Raw genomic sequence first — 18,170 nt, 5'->3', positions numbered from 1 at the left:
TTCCCCTCCTTAGAAACCCTGTAACCCATCCCTATCTCCTCCTTTTTGCTTTTATACCATTTTAATTACATGCATGTATTAAGGTCAGTTCTAGGTTGAGGAACTAGCAATACAATAGATGAAAATAGTCAAGGAACAAGCAAGACAATAAATGTAAATAGTCAAAGAACATGCATTTACAGTACTTCAGAATGGGGAATACTACTAATCCACTCCTCTAATCTCAGGAATCTTACCCTGAGGCCTGAGGTTTCCAAGTTGAAGGAAAGGCTATGATACATAGGAAGTTGTAGCCTGGGCTACAAAGTAAGACTGCTTCCTTCTACCCTCTACTTGGAATCTAGAATAAAAGTTTATAAGACATACCATTACGAATTTCTGAACTTTATTGGTATCTGTTGTAATTTCTCCTCTTTGTCTCTAATTTGATTACTGTGTCCTTTTCTTTGGTTATTTTGCTAACAGTTCATTGATCTGGCTTATCTTTTCAAACAACAAGCTCTTCATTTTACTGTTTGATGTTGTCATTGTGTATTTTTTTTTGTTTCCCTTTCATTAAATTCTATCCTGAACTTACTTCTTCACTTCCATTGCTGTATGTTTTGGCATGTTCTTGTTTTCCCCAAAGCCATAAAGTGTATCATTAAACATTACTTTAAAAACAAAGAGAGAGGGAAAAGTATAAGAAGACAAAGGGGACTCAAAGTGTAGACTAAATGTCATGTCAGCATCACCTACCCATATCTTTCATGGATACCATGCAATAAATTCCTAGGCAAAATAAAGACATTTTAAAATATCTATATTTCCTCATAATTGGGAGAATTAAGCTCAACTCCACAATATCAGCTGTATTTTCCCAGTCCTTGTACTTAAAAGGTATGAGTGAAAATACCATCTCATTTTATCAAAGTCATTATTTTAAAAAGTGAATGAGAATCTACTGCATTCTTAGTGAGCTTTTCTACTGATGCCAGTGAGGAGTGGAAGGGAATAATAGCAGGCAGGGAACTCTTGACACAGAAGCACTTATTGGTAGAGTTTCTGGTGTCTTCCACTTCCTGCACAGGCTCAATGATAAAAGCTCCCAAGGTGATAACTTCATTTCTCCACTGTGTGGTACTGGCTTCTGGAAGTGATTGACAGCATCAGGACAGCAGAAGGCCACAGAGTCAGGACCTGACACAGTGATCACTTCTGTTCCTTCTGAGTTCATGCTGAGGCTGTTCGGAGGGTCTGTTTCAGAGTTGCTCTCCTGGGGTTTGGTTCTCACACCAGGTCGAGCCATTACCCCCCAACCCCAAAACAGATGAGGACAGCTGAGTAGAGAGACAGAACTAAGTCAGTAAAGTCTCTGATGCACATACATGTGCACCTACTCGACACCAGCATGCAGGCAGCCACACTGTAACTGTAATGCTGGGCAGTGTAGACTCTTGGAAATCACTGGATTTCCTATCAGCCTGGATAACCACTGAGTACAAGAGAGAGACTGGTCTCATAAATAAATACATTGTCTGAGTTTAGGTTTTACAGTTGTGAAGAGGCACTATGACCAAGAACATGTACAGAGGACAATATTTAATTGGGGCTGGCTTACAAGTCCACAGGTTCAGTCCATTATCAATTAGCAGGAGCATGATAGCGTCCATGCAGGCTCTCAGGAGGAGTTGACATTTCTACATCTTGATCTCAAGCCAGCTAGGAGAACTCTAGCTCTTCTGCACTGATCAGAGCTTCAAAGCTCACCCCAACAGTGATGCACTTCCCTCAACAAGGCCACGCATCCTAATAGTGCTACTCTCTCTGTCACACATATGAAAACCACAATGACAATCTTCCTAAAATTTCTATATACATAAAATTATTTGAACGTGAAGCCAAATGTAGTGGTACCCTGTTTTAACTCCAGCAGGTGGGATGCAGTCAGAAGAACATGGATTTCAGGCAAGTTTGTCCTGAGGGAATATGACTCTATCCCAGTAAATTAAGAAAAGATAAACTGACTGCGAAGTGGGTGGGAATAAGGCCTGGATAGAGAATATACTGGAGGTGGCAGGAATGAGCTAGGAGTTCTCTGCATCAGTGCCCAAGCCTGAGTCCCTAGGGAGTGGAGAATATGAATGAGGGTGGGGTAGCTCATGTGGGCAGGAAGCAGCAGGACTGAGGTAAATCTAGAGAGACCTAAATGGAAGAGAGGAAGGAGGATGAAAAGTTGGCTACCTGCGTACTAGCCTACAGGGTCATCTGTGGGTCTTTGCTGGAGAGAGATTCTGTGGTCAGCAGTCACAGAGGACTGGGAGGGTCTAGAAAAAACAGACTGAAAGGGGCAAACAGGAACACTGAGTCTCTACTAATAGCCAAGCTGAATACTTTGTTACATTCTGCATGAATGTTTAAGATGTTTGAAAACACTCATATTACTGATGAGTACTTTTCTTTTGTGGAAAAGATTGAATGAAGTTATGACAGTAAATTGTGAAGGTACAGATACAGCAGCTAGTAACCAATACCCCATAATCTCTAGGGCTGCAAAGGATCTTGGAACTAGCACATCTGGGAGTGGGCAATTATTCCAAGAGGTAGTCTGTACAGATACTAATGTACAATACAAAGCCCAAACATCTTTGTCTTAGAAACGTTAACCTCTTGCCATATTCTATACCTCTGAGTTAATCCTGTAGGTTACGTGACTTTTCACATCCAGGGTTTACCTGGAAATGTTGCAAGAGCCATTTCATATCACAAGAATGAACTATACTATTGTAACTATAGCCAAAGCCCCCAGTTAAGAGTCCTGACCCATTACACCACCACAGAGAAGCCATCTGTAGTGGCTAGTTTTATGACAACTTGACACAAGCTATGGAGAGGCAGGAAACTCAATTGAGAAAACGCCTCCATAAAATAGCTGTAGGGCATTTTCTTAACTAGTGATTGATGGGGAGGTCCCAGCTCATTGTGGTGGAACCATCCCTGAGCTGGTGATCCTGGGTTCTGTTAGAAAGCAGGATGAGAAAGCCATGTGAAGCAAGCCAGCATGTAGCACCCTCCATAGCCTCTGCATCAGATGCTACCTCCAGGTTCCTGCCCTGATTGACATCCTGTCCTGACATCCTTATGTGATGAACAGAACAATGCCTGAGTGTAATCTCAATAAACCCTTTCCTCCCCAACTGGCTTTTTGGTTACATATTTTTTGTTGTTGTTGTTGAATCAACAGATATTCTGAGATACTCTCCATAAATCCTACTTACTTAATGAGCTGATTGAGGAGGTTTTTATAGTCACTCATTATGTATGAGTTTTGATTTATTTGTGTTTGTTTTGAGGTAGTGTCTTTTGTAGCCTAGGTTAGCTTCAAACACATTATCTAGCTGAGAATGGCTTTGAACCTGATCTTCCCACCACTAATCAAGGATATATTAGCTATTACTTTTGAAGGATGACAGTTGATGATCTCAATGAAAAGATGAAAAAATTCATACTGATGAATGTAAGATTATCTAGGACAAATTCTCCTTTCACAGGTAAAAAAAATTGATTAATTATTTTTCATCACTATTATTGATCAGATTATCTAACATGCAATAATTATTAACCTTAGTTTGGGGCTTGGTGTCTATAATTTAGTTTGTTGTTATTTTCTGTTTTTTTTTTTTTAAATCATTGGTGATTTATAGTATGACAGATACCAAATACCAAAAAAAAAAAATTCTTCATTAGTTCCTTTACATAAAAATTTTGTTTCATATTTATAATTTTTATCTTTTAAAAATATACAATTCCATATTTTGATGGTTTGCATATGCTTAGCCCAGGGATTGGACTATAGGAACATGTGGTGGAGTTGGAGTACATGTGCCACTGTGGGTGTGGGCTTTAACACCCTCATCCTAGATGCCTGTAAGCCAGTATTCTGCTAGCAGCCTTCAGATGAAGATATAGAACTCTTAGCTCCTTCTATATCATGCCTGATTGGATGCTGCCATGTTCCTGCCTTGATGGTAATGGACTGAACCTCTGAACCTGTAAGCCAGCCCCAATTAATTGTTTGCTTTATAAGAGTAGCCTTGGTCATGGTGTCTGTTCACAGTAAGTAAATCCTAAGTAAGACCCATATATAATGCATTTCAGCCATTCCCTCTCCACCCTACCTCTTTCAGCTCCCTTAAAATCTCTTCAAATATTCTTCTTTACAAGTCTCTTTCTCACATTCACATCTTGTGACCCACAGAATTTAAACAAGGCTGTCTGTAGGATCCTGGGTTTCAATCTTTCCACTGGAGCCAAATCAACTCTGGCCTCTCTCCCATGATCTGCCAGTATTCAAAAGTTCAGTAGAATAAGGGATGGGCCCATGGAGTTCCACTGTTCTTTACTGTGCTGGTGAGGAATCCACTCTTGTGCTAGTAGCTGTAGTGTTGGGAGAAAGACCATGGTTGCCTTGGCTGTGTTTGACCACAATGTTGCATTTCCATTCCTTTTTCTCATCTTCTGGCTCTTGGACTTATTCTCCCCATATTCCACAATGCTCTGAGCTGTGGAGGTGGCTCTACAGGTTTCCTGTTTGGAGTTAAGTACTTGGGTGTCCCTTAGCCTTATACCGTGAGTGGACATGAGTGTCTGCAGTCACCACAGTTCACAGCATAGGGAATGTCTCATCAGATGAGAGTTTGGAATCACATCTTTTTAAACAACTGTCAAAAATTCCTCTCCAGGAACTAAGAACTTCTAATATCTTAAGCTGTAAAAACTGCACATAGGTAATTGTTAAGAGGATAATCATTATACAAGCTAAGGACAGGTGACTCTCCCAGAAGAAGCCTCACAATGAGAAATCAATGACCTGGATCCCCAAGAACACTTTACCAGGGCTAGAGTGATGGCTCAGAGGTTAAGAACACTCACTGCTCTTGCAAAGGTCCTGAGTTCAATTCCCAGCAACCACATGGTGGCCCACAACCATCTGTAATGGGATCTGATGCCTTCTTCTGGTGTGCCCGAAGACAACTACAGTGTACTCATACATAAAATAAATAATTCTAGAAATAGAATGAAAAAACAGCACATCTGTAATTCAACACACACAAAGCTAACGTCAAAGTTTGTTTATTTACAGTTCTTTCTTTTACGACTCATAAGTTCAACACATCATTAAAAATTTCTCCTGTTTACTTAAATGACAGTAGTCATGATGTGCTTACTTTTTTTTTTAAGATATTATGCCAATCAATTAAAAATAGTTGAGTCAGGCACCTTAGCTAATGTCAAAAACATTGCAGAGATTTGAAGCTACTATATCCACTTAAAGGAATACAGGACGAAGGCCTAATAAACTTGGAGAGTTTACAGAGTCACACTATGATCCAACTCTGTAGATTTCAAGCTCTCATTCACTTTTAAATCTGTCATGCTGCTCTCTTCAAAAGGCAAAAGCATAGATCAAGGATTGTCACTCCTGAAGTAGAAAATCCCAGCTTCCTATTGACACACAGATATTCCAAGGAGATAAAAGTTTTGACAGCATTTTGCTGACTAAGGAGACAGTCATGCACAAGAACAGAAACATGGAATTCTACACCTGGGACCAAAGGAGATCAAGAGTTTCAATCAGTGAACTCTTGTCTGATCCTGTACTAAGATTGAAGAGAAAACCACAGCTGCGTAGCTACAGGACATCCCCAGCAGCACAGACTGAGCCTGTGGTAGCAGTGAACTTGACACAGGTTAGGACAGGAACTGCTGCTAAGAATTCTGCATCAGCTACAATTGCTGCTTGTGTCTCTCCATCCCTGTGACTCTTAGTTCCTTTGTATCTCTTAGGATTCAGCAGTTCACAAATCCACAGAAAGAGCAGATTTCTTGCTCTTGAGAGGACAGTCTGTGAGGAGGAAATCTGTGGCTGCCCTCCTCATCTTTGTCTTTCCCGTCCATGTTTTCCTGATCAGAAACTGGTAACAAAGTAACTGGTAAGTTGTATTAGAAAGAGGGCAGGCCACACCAAGGAAGAGAAGTACTCTCTCCATACATGTTTGCTTATCAGCAATTCCAAATGAAAATTTGCATCATTATTATTCTTAATCATATCATTTTTATTTTTTAAACATCCATAAAAGATTTAACATATCAGCATATTTTCTTCTAAGCTGTCAAAATTCATATCAATGAAAACAATAGTAGAAAGTGAAGTTATTGCAAGATTAAATCAATGTACATTAATTTTATTACTACCAACTTAGATAAGGACAAGTGAATCATAGGCAGAGTCATAGTGACCTGTCCCCTGAATCTTCACCTAGGTGATACCCTGTTCTTAAAGATATCTGTACTCCCCCTGAACACCCACGTTCTGGTGTCATCCCCTTCCCAACATCCCACATGCATTTTTGCCTTTATAACCCCTGTGTGAATAAGTAAAAACTACAATTTGATTTAAAATAAATAAATAAAAATATATCAAAAATTGTGTTTTCACTTTAAAAGCCTTAGACTAAAGGGAGATTTCCTATTCTGAAATATGTGTTTGTTTCATGGCAGGGCATATATCCTCATAGGACATTTTATACACACACACACACACACACACACACCCCAAAGAAATACTTTTCATGCATACAGACCACTTTTGTTCAAATAGTGACTTAGTTATACTTTGGAGAGTTAATAGAAGAGTTAATTTGAAAAATATAAAACATGTATTTCCATGGTTAAGAAATTTGATACATGGGCTGTTTTAATTTTCAATGAATGGCAAACTGGACTAAGTTTGTAAGAGATTTATTTTATTGTCATGTAAATACATAGAGACACTAAGTTAAGTAGACAGGACAACAAAAGTAATATTTTCAATGAGATAGGTGAACCTAATAAAATAATTTGAAAACCAACTAATGAGATTTACCAACAAAAACAATAAGACATCTTTTGAAAAACAAATATTGAGAGAAATATTGACATTATTAACATAATGAAAGTACTGCAAGAAGAAATCTATGTACAAATGACTTATTTCAAAATTGATACCAGAGTTGTATTACCAACAGTGTATTCAAGCACTGTTTCCTGAAGAACAAGGGATAAACAGTTTCATCATATATGAATGACAGATAGTTTTTCCAACTAAAAAACAAACCTAGTAAGATCTCTAAGTCCTCAAGAAATTAATAGGACTCATTTACCCATTCTGCATCACTAAATAAAAAACTTTGGAGGGCCCAGAGCACAGTGTGAATCTAAGCAATGTTGGGACATGTATCTAAAAATATCAATATTCTATACTATTTCAAGGGAATTCTTCTATTCAATGTATGTTCTATTATTCTGGAGTGGTGGCTCAGAGACAAACAGCAACTACTGCTTCTACACAGGAAACTGGATCAGTTACAGCACTCACACAGGGTGGCTCATGACATTCTGCAACACTGGTTCTAGTTGATCTGCAACCTCCTCTCTCATGAAGTTCACAGATGTACGTGTAAGCAAAATTCCCATAGATATAAAATAAAAATACATGAACAATTTAAGATGAAAGAATTGAGAAGTAGTGTATAAGGAGGTAATATCAGTGATAAATTAGGATAATACTACATAGTACAGTACTCTGATTTTCCCAAACAAGCAGAGCATTGTCACTAAAAGCAGAAAAATCATTTAAGCAATTACAGAGAAAAACATAGGACTGGTTAACTTAAACTTCATGAAGTAGAGTGAGATAACTTACTCATTTACTTGTAATTTGTAAAATCTCAAAAAAACTCGGTACAAATGGCTAGCTTATTTAACATATCAGAAGCAGGTACTGGCTGCTAGTACCTCTAAGAAAATCCGGGCTCTTCTGAGCACTTCTGGCCACCACTTCCCTAAACTTGTTTTTATCAGTGAGATTTGCTGCAGTACCCGCAGCTTCTATTTTCCTGAAAAATCCCTGGGTCCCCATAGAACTTGTTTCTACATTCTTTTTCCCCCACCTCTTCAATTACTTTTTAACTCCTTCACCCCTAAACTCAAGGCCAAGTGTATTCTGCACAGCTGAGGCTTTGATGTTTCCAGATACTCATAGTTGTGCTCTCCCACCCACCCCGTCATCCCTTCAATAAAACATTCTTCTCAAACATGCCTAAAACCACAGGAATAGCATACAGTATCAGTCTCTCTGAACCATCTCATCTGACTTGTCTGAAGTTTGTCTGTTGCTGGCTTCTGCCAGGCAACAAGTTTGACTCCAAATTCTAGAGTGCCACTCTTCTTCCCCTGTTCTAATAATTCATTTCTGGTCATTTATTTTTGTAAGCACCTCACTGGTTACTGAAGCCTGCTTCACCTCTTGGAAAAACATCAAACATCTCTCTCTGGCTTCTGGATCCTGCCACACCCTCTAGGGTCCCGAACAAAGGGACAAGTAAGACAGTTACTTGTCTCCCTGTGTTGGAAACCTCTTCTTTCACAGAAGTGTCTTCCAGTCCATCTTTTTAATAGAGTTCTCCTCTACCTGTTCTGACTGCTAGTCTCTTCTCCTCTAGTACTAAGTGTCGATTCAGAACTTCCTATTTTCCTTAGTAGTACTACCAAAGCCACACTGGAGTACCAGGAACCCTTGTAGTCCTGCCCATTTAACATGAATAGAGACGACACTCCTCTGTGACTTGTGACACTTCTCTCCTACAAGTCTCTTATTCTTCTTGGGGCTCCCCTAGAAATAAATTCTAGACATCATGTCACTTATATTTCTGACATCACTTTCTCAGCTAATTCATGGAGCTTTACTTCTTTCCTTCTAGGAGCTGCAGCCCTACAGCTTCCTTCTGCCCTCTTGGACAAGTGACCATTTCCTTGCCGCCTCCTCCTCTTCCTCAGAGCTACCCGATTCATCTTCACCTGGGCCTAAGTATTGCAACCGTGTGCTCCACAACTCTTGCTACAAATTGTCTGCTATGGGCCATATTTTCTCAGTGCCCTCCTAGGCTTCTACGATACGGGAATTGTCACTGGGCTGGAGGTCGTTTATTTTTATTTTTTATTTATTTATTTATTTATTTTTTTTGGTTTTTCGAGACAGGGTTTCTCTGTGTAGCTCTGACTGTCCTGGAACTCACTCTGTAGACCAGGCTAGCCTCGAACTCTTGAACTCAGAAATCCACCTGCCTCTGCCTCCCAAGTGCTGGGATTAAAGGCGTGCGCCACCACCGCCCGGCTGGAGGTCGTTTATTTTTCTAACCTGTTCCCTCTCAGCTCCATTTAGAAGCCCAAGAGATTCCTTAGATGACCTTAAACTTTATTTCTACCCTTACCTCACCCACTTCTCACAGGTGTTTTGTCTCTTCCTTTATGCCCTTGTGGTCACGGTATGACTATCTCTTCCTCCTTGGAATCAGAAGATCCTAAAACCTCACTTTCTTTGATAAAACACTTGGCCTAATCACAGCTCACTTAAAGGCTCTGGACTCCATACTCGGTTTTCACATTATCTCCCTTTAAGGAAGCCACTCCTGTACCTGCACAAACAAATGATGCTCAAATCTCTCATATCTAAACTTTATCTGCTCTAAATTTTAAAGCCTTTCATCTCTAAGGTTTTACCCATTTCCATTCTTTTTATTCTTATCTAATACAATCCATTCTAACTGGCACTATCCCTGCTTCTAGCACTTTTAGCTCCCGCTCAACTCACCTCTTCCCAACCATGACTGTCTTATGTCTACCCCAGGAAAAAGTAGGTCTACCAGACACATTAATGAAACATCAAGATTAGATAAAAGGAGAACATGTACAAACATTCATTTCAAGCCTTGAAGAGGTCAACTAATAGGAAGGCAGGAGTCTTAAGAGCAGGTAAAAGAGTACAAGAAAACTTCACTCCTACCCTCAGTATTCCTCAACAACCCCTACAAAGAAAACCACCAGCCAACAACCATAGCATATATGTAGTGTACCTAGTGTAGACCCATACAGGCTCGAAGATTGTGCTTCAATAGCTGGGAAACCCCAGTAATCCAGGTAAGATAATTCTGTTGCCTATGCTCTCCTTGTGTCTTTGACACTTCTGGTTTCCACAATTCCTTCTCCCCCTCTTCTCTGGGTTTCCCCAAGCTCTTAGGTAAGAAAAGCAATAGAGACTGCAAATGTGGCTTCTCTATACCTAGTGTTTAGGTGTGGGTCATTTATACTACTCCCATACCCTGCTGAAGGCAGACTTTTTCACGACAGTTGGTATAGTCACCAAACTATGAATAGAGCAGAACATCATTATTGAAGCTGATTTTTGTTGTGGGAGAGGGCAGGTATATTTGGTTCTATTGTATCATTCTGGCTTATCTTGCTTCTAGTTTCTGGTCAACCAGTCAGTGTCAGTTACAGCCTCCTTCTTCTTTCATGTGCCTCCAATTAAAGCAGTCACTAATTGGCTACCACAAGTGTGCTACTACTGACCCAGCACATCTTGCAAGGAGGAAACATTATAGGCTGAAGGTTTTATTCCAGGATTGTTTTCCCCTCCCTCGACTTCTCCATAAATTTCCCAACCTACCATGGCCACAAGATCCACTCCTCTCCCATCCCCTTCAAAAAAAAATAGCAAGCCTCTTCTGGATATCCACTGAGCAAGACATAATATGTGAAAATACTAATAGGCAAAATTACTCATATCAAAGCTAGGCAAGGTAATTAAGTAGGAGGAAAACCATGGGAAGATTAGCCAAAGAGTCAGTCTCTCTCTCTGCTGTCTGTCTCTCTGTCTGTCTCTGTCTCTGTCTCTCTCTGTCTCTCTCTCTCTGTCTCTCTCTCTGTCTCTCTCTCTGTCTCTAATGCACACAGGGTATCTCTCCAGTATGATTCCTTTCATGCATTACAAGGTGAGGCCAATATGCACAGGTTTAATCAAGTTGAATACCTTCAAAGGGGTTCACTCCAATTTGTGTTTTTCATGCCTTTAAAGAACCTCAAATGTGCCAAGGATTTACTACATTAGTTATATTCACAGGGTTTTCTCCATGTATGTGATCTTTTATGCCTTTGAAGATGATAGTGGTATGTGAAGTCTTTACAGACTTCTCTCCAGAATGTGTTCTTTAATAACTCTGAATATTACTTTTATGTGTAAAGGCTTTACTACACTGGTTATATTCATAGGGCTTCCCTCTAGTATGTGTTCTTTTATGCCTTTGAAGAGTACTGTGATGGACAAAGGCTTTACCACATTGTTTACATTCATAGGGTATGTGTTCTTTTATGCCTTTGAAGATGACTGTTCCGTGCAAAGGCTTTACCACATTGGTCACATTCATAGGGCTTTTCTCCAGTATGTGTTCTTTTATGCCTTTGAAGATGACTATTCCATGCAAAGGCTTTACCACATTGGTCACATTCATATGGCTTCTCTCCAGTATGTGTTCTTTTATGTATTTGAAGACTTCTGTTCTGTGCAAAGGCTTTACCACATTGTTTACATTCATAGGGCTTCTCTCCAGTATGTAGTCTTTTATGCATTTGAAGACGGCTGTGACAAGAAAAAGCTTTACCACATTGGTTACAATCATAGGGCTTCTCTCCAGTATGTGTACTTTTATGTATTTGAAGACTACGGTTCTGTGCAAAGGCTTTACCACATTGTTTACACTCATAGGGCTTCTCTCCAGTATGTGTTCTTTTATGCCTTTGAAGATGACTGTTCTGTGCAAAGGCTTTACCACATTGTTTACATTCATAGGGCTCCTCTCCAGTATGTGTTCTTTTATGCATTCGAAGATGACTTTGACAACCAAAAGCTTTACCACATTGTTTACATTCATAGGGCTTCTCTCCAGTATGTGTTCTTTTATGTATTTGAAGACTTCTGTTCTGTGCAAAGGCTTTACCACATTGTTTACATTCATAGGGCTTCTCTCCAGTATGTGTTCTTTTATGACTCTGAAGATGAAATTTCTGTGCAAAGGTTTTACCACATTGTTTACATTCATAGGGCTTCTCTCCAGTATGTGTTCTTTTATGTACTTTAAGATGACTGTTCTGTGCAAAGGCTTTACCACATTGTTTACATTCATAGGGCTTCTCTCCAGTATGAGCTCTTTTATGAATCTGAAGATGAAATTTCTGTGCAAAGGCTTTACCACATTGTTTACACTCATAGGGCTTCTCTCCAGTATGTGTTCTTTTATGAATCTGAAGATGGAAGTTCTGTGTAAAGGCTTTACCACATTGTTTACATTCATATGGTTTCTCTCCAGTATGTGTTCTTTTATGACTCTGAAGAACACTGTTATCTGCAAAGGCCTTACCACATTGTTTACATTCATAGGGCTTCTCTCCAGTATGTAGTCTTTTATGCCTTTGAAGAGCACTGTGACATGAAAGGGCTTTACCACACTGTTTACATTCATAGGGCTTCTCTCCAGTATGTGTTTCTTTATGAATCTGAAGATGGATGTGAGAAACAAAGGCTTTACCACATTGTTTACATTCATAGGCCTTCTCTCCAGTATGTATTCTTTTATGCCTTTGAAGAGAAGTGTGATAAGCAAAGGCTGTACCACATTGTTTACATTCATAGGGCTTCTCTCCAGTATGTGTTCTTTTATGACTCTGAAGATTACTGATCTGTGTAAAGGCTTTACCACATTGTTTACATTCATAGGGCTTCTCTCCAGTATGTATTCTTTTATGCCTTTGAAGAGCACTGTGACATGAAAGGGCTTTACCACATTGTTTACATTCATAGGGCTTCTCTCCAGTATGTATTCTTTTATGCCTTTGAAGAGCACTGTGCCATGCAAAGGCTTTACCACATTGTACACATTCATAGGGCTTCTCTCCAGTATGTGCTATTTTAGGACTTTGCAGATGGCTGTGGCATGCAAAGGCTTTACTACGTGTATTAGAATCATAGGATTTCTCTCCTGTGTGTGTTCTCCTATGCATTTGAAGACCACTATCATATACAAAGGCTCCAGTAAGCATTCTTTTATGTATCTGAGGATGACTATGACTTGAAAGCACTTCATTACACTGCACACGTTTATAGGTTTTCTCTCCAGTGTGAATTCTTGATTCCCTTTGAAGACGCCTGTGGCAGACAAAATCTTTATCACTTTGCATATATTTAGAAATTTTCTCTACAGTATAAATTTTTTCATGCCTGTGTATGCGATTGGCACTTTTGGAAGTTTTACCCCATGTATTATATTCCTGAATATTTTTATATGTATGAATTACTTTTACAGTGTTTTCCAAATGTAATGAGAAATCAGATATAACAGGGTTTCATCATTTTGTTTATGTCCATGGTGTTCTCCTTCATTATGGGTTCCATTACATCTTTAAAGATACCTGTGATTGTAACAGCATTTATTTCATGGCTCACATTCATAGCAATCTTCTCTCATATGGTTTTAAAAAACATATTTAAGAAAATGTGAAAGAACTCACAGCTTTTAAACAATGACTGCAGCTGGGCAGTGGTGGCGGACACCTTTAATCCCAGCACTTTGAAGGCAGAGGCAGGCGGATTTCTGAGTTTGAGACCAGCCTAGTCTACAGAGTGAGTTCCAGGACAGCTAGGGTTATACAGAGAAACCCTGTCTCAAAAAACAAGAACACAAAAACAAAACAACAACAACAACAAATGACTGCATTAATAAATTTTCCTATAGAGTAAACCACATAACATTTGCAAAGTGAACCAGGAAAAAAAGACAATGTCTACATAACTATACTCTCAAGAATTTTCTGCAGTTTGAGTTTGTTGATTTATTCCCAATGAAATAGGAAAATCAATTAACTGTAAAATTATATCAAGTTCAACAAATCTCCTCAAAGTGGGAATAACAACACATCCTCTAAATGTTCTGGGAGAGAGAGGGAGAAGTACAGGGTTTCTGTCAATATCTTTAAATAATTGAGACCTGCATCCTCTATATAAAATAAAGATAGAGAGACAGACATACAGATAGATGGACAGAGATGTGTGTGCCTTACAATATACCTATTAAAGGTAGAATAACAAATAAAAGGTATCCATATTGCATTCACACAGTTTGAATTTTTGTGCTCCAGAGACATGTGTGGTATTCACATTAAGTTTTCTATGCAAATTTCTCAACCCCTATAAACTTCCACTATCATGAAACATACCCATCTTCCTACACGTACGTGAGTAACAGCTTCTTAATTGTGCACTGTTTGCTTGTGGGAAGGGCTTGGAAATATACACATCATACATTCAATGTGTATACTTTTTGTAATATTTACAGGTATTAAGATTAAACAGACTGGCAGATCTGCATTTTAGTGTCAATGGGGCTGTGCTTCAAATAGTACTATCGGTTAAGGCACTGTTTCCATGTATTCTACACTGAAGAGTGCACTGGAAACGGAAATAGAATACCTGGCATAGAGGTACATGCATTTGTTAGAATTAAATACTCAATATCCTTAAAGCTCTGCTTACTTACACTGTTGCTTTTAACTAAAACATCAAGAACACATGAAGATTTCTTCAGAGGCATATTTGGATCACCACGTAAATAAAAATTACCTTCCATGTCTTCTAGAATTTTGAGAATTCTTTTCATAACTGTGGTCTTCCCAATAATAACCTGAAACATAGTACCAGAAAATGTATGATATATTATTGGAATTTAGGCAAAATTTAAGGTACTCTCTTCAGCGAACCTTACAACTCTGTCTGATTCATTCGCTTCATTCTTCTTTCTCCTCAACTGAAATTATAGAAGAGCATCATCAACAACAAAAGAATCAAGCAAAAAGACAAACAAACGAACAAGCATACAAACCAAAAAACCAGCTGCCTTCTGATTTTAAAAAGGAAAACAACATTAACAGTCTTACCTATAGCAGTAACGTTCCTGAAGGTCTCCAACATCACATCTTTGTAGAGCTTCCTCTGGGAAGGATCCAGCAAAGCCCATTCTTCCCGAGTAAAGTTTACAGTCACATCCTCATATGTCACTGCATCCTAAAACATCCCGTACATGCGTATAAAAGAAAGCATGGTGCTCACATAGTCAACATATTGACAATGTATTTAAATGATTCCCACTTTTCCTCCAGTTACTTCCTGACACAGAAGTTATAATGTAATCACAAAGCCAATTTAGAAGGAAAGTGAATTAAACGGTTCACATCGCTCATTTCTTTATCTTTTGAATAGGACATACATTTGCAAGAAGAAGACCAATTAACAGATATAAAGAAACAAGCAATCAGATCAACAGTACTAAGCACACATCATAGATATTGTATGAATAATTACTAACTACAAAAAGTAAAGAACTATTTGTCAGATGGTTTTTTTTTTGCTATGGGAATACTATCTATATATGAATATGGAAGATCTTTCCATCTTTTTAAATCTCCAATTTCTTTCTTCAGGATTTGAAGTTTTTTCGTACAGATCATTCACTTGCTTGGTTAGAGTTATACCAAAATATGTTATATAATTCGTGGCTATTGTAAAGAATGTTGTTTCCCTTATTACTTCTCAGCCCAATTATCATTTGAATAAGGGTATCAATTGCAGGAATTCTCTGGTAGAATTTTGGGAGTCACTTATGTATAGTATCTTATCGTCAACAAATAGCAATACTTTGACTTCTTCCTTTCCAATTTGTATTCCCTTGATCTCCTTTAGTTGTTTTATTGCTTTTGCTATAATTTAAATGTTTATATTGAATACATAGGGAGAGAGTGGGCAGCCTTGTCTTGTACCTGATTTTAGTGGAATTGCTTTAAGGTTCTCTCCATTTAGATTGATGTTGAAGGACCAGGCACACATGAGATGCAAATTCATGCACACAAGCAAAATACTCATATTTATTCCAACATAAATTCAAAACCAACACAACAAGTAGGAAGTCTGCCATGACCTACAATCCAATGACTCAGCAGGATTAGGCAGCATCACTGTTATCAGTACATGACTTCCTGGAAAACAGAGTGATATTCTCTGTCAAATTTAAAAATGCAAGATATGGGTGAAGCTCAGCCTAACAGCGTATGCTTGACATATACAAAAAAACCTATATTGTCAGCCGATAATATAAAACAACATCAGCCAATAATACAAAAACAAAAACAACAACCAAAAAAATCAAGGTATGTTGGCTCACATGTAAACAATCATATTACTTTGGAGAAAGACTCAGATGGATCTCTAATTTGGAGGCTTGTAGGTGTCCACTCTACTTGCAGGACAGCCAAAGCTATAGAGACAGCCATTGTCTTCTAAAACAAACACAAAAAGAACAAAACTAAAAATAGAAAAATATTAAGCTAACAAAAATTTAGCCATAACGTTATTATGCACTATACTAAGGCTATCATTGTGTTATTTAAACACTGAGTTCTGTGCTTCCATTTCTGGTTGTAATCATTATTTAAGCATCTCCTGACTCAATGTTTTATAAGTATTGCTCCACATTTATTCTCTGATTTGTCAATAAAAGCCAATAAGCCAGACTGAGTAGGTGAGAGAATAAGCAGAACTTCCTCTCAGCCATGGCATGGGGAAAGAAAATGGGAGTGGGGATTCAGTATAAGGAGGGTCCATAAGACCTCGTGAGAAAACACTTCAAGCCTAGAGAGTCAGATCAGTACTAAAATGCAAGCATCACTAGGATTTTGACTAGGAAGAAGCCAGATTAGCTTAGAGGATGAAAATAAAGGAATATAGTTTATTTATTGCACACTCAAATAAAAATAAATACTCCAGTTTAAATTATTCATGAGATAGTTATATTGAGCAAAACTACAGGATTACTAAAAAGCCAAAAAATATTTGGCATAACAATCAGTGGCAAGAACTCCCTTAGTATATCAACTTTTCTGACTAAGTTTTTCAGGCTCCTTGAATAGATCTTCAAAGGTTCAGCCGATCCAAAACCAGCTATAGTGAAAAAAAGAAAAAGAGAGAGGAAATGCAGGGGCAGTTCTTTTAAGAAATCCCTGCTGAGTCAAAAAGAAGTGGCCCTTCAATACAAGCCAGCTTCTCAGACTGGACAGTTTCCTAGCTAGGCATGAGGCTAGATTCCTCTGAGGAGGGGCTCATGCTGGCCTGACTCACACTGGACAGAAGAGCAAACATCTGTGATACCAACAACTTCCCAGAGAAGGGCAGGGTCAGGATCTATTGAAGCATCTATGGGTAATGAGATGCAAAAGAATATCCCATTGAAGTGGACTTAGCTGGTATAGCTATTTTACCATCTGACAAAATAGACATCAAATGAAAATTAATTTAAAGCAATGCAGGACATTACATGTTCATCAAGAAAAAAAAATCCAAAAGGAGGATGTTTCAATACTTATATGTATGTCCAAAACATACGAGCACCATAGTTAGAAACACGCATTGACCCTCATGTATTGATAATGGGAGATTTCAATATCTCATGACCACCAAAGGACAGGCCCTCCAGACTAAAAGTAATCAGAGAAATGCTACAGCTGACTGATGTGAAAAAACAAAGAAACCTCCCAGATATTTACAGAACATCCCATCCAAAAACAAAAGAATATACGTTTTTTTCTCAGCACCTTCAAACTGACCAAATCATTGAATACAAAACAAGTCTCAATAGATACCAGAAAATCTGAATAACCACCCTGCATTATCAGCCAGTCATGATAAAAGCTGCACATCAATAATAGAAACAACCAAAGGTGGCTTACAGACCCGTTGAAGCTTTCTACTATATATTAAAAAAAAAAAAAATCAATGGTGCATGCCTTTAATCCCAGCACTTGGGAGGCAGAGGCAGGTGGATTTCTGAGTTTGAGACCAGCCTGGTCTACAGAGTGAGTTCCAGGACAGCCAGGGCTACACAGAGAAACCTTGTCTCGAAAAACCAAAAAGAAAAAAGAAAGAACAAGTCAAGAGAGAAATAAAGAAATTAAAGACTTTCTACAATTCAATCAAATGGAAGACACACCAAAAACAAACTTATAGGAAACAAGTCATAATCAGAGGATAGTTCATGACACTAAGTGTCACACAAATAACTGGAGAGATCTCATGCTAGTAAGGTAACAGCACACCTGAAAGCTCTAGAAGAAAAAGTAGTAAGCACATAAAGGACAAGACAGCACGAAACTATACAGCTGATGAGAGACAGAGAGAGAGAGAGAGAGAGAGAGAGAGAGAGAGAGAGAGAGAGAGA

General features: G+C 38.5%; 2 protein-coding genes across 2 annotated transcripts in view; one reads left to right on the top strand and one right to left on the bottom strand.

Annotated features, from left to right (window-relative positions):
• Positions 1-18,170, top strand: part of Il16 (interleukin 16) — a 130,381-nt gene that overhangs the window by 39,236 nt on the left and 72,975 nt on the right. The gene's annotated exons all lie outside the window — the stretch shown is intronic.
• Positions 11,634-14,655, bottom strand: LOC114626982 (zinc finger protein 844-like; the record flags this gene model as incomplete). The annotated part of the gene is given in 2 exon segments (XM_028774637.1): positions 11,634-13,057; positions 14,528-14,655. Coding segments are annotated over 2 exon segments (1,494 nt in total), but the record flags the coding sequence as incomplete, so codon positions are not given.

Source organism: Grammomys surdaster, unplaced genomic scaffold (assembly GCF_004785775.1).
Source record: "Grammomys surdaster isolate TR1022 unplaced genomic scaffold, NIH_TR_1.0 242, whole genome shotgun sequence".
NCBI classification, from domain to species: domain Eukaryota; kingdom Metazoa; phylum Chordata; class Mammalia; order Rodentia; family Muridae; genus Grammomys; species Grammomys surdaster.
The sequence above is the reverse complement of the archived record's forward strand: the minus strand, read 5'-3'. Positions and strand labels throughout refer to the sequence as shown.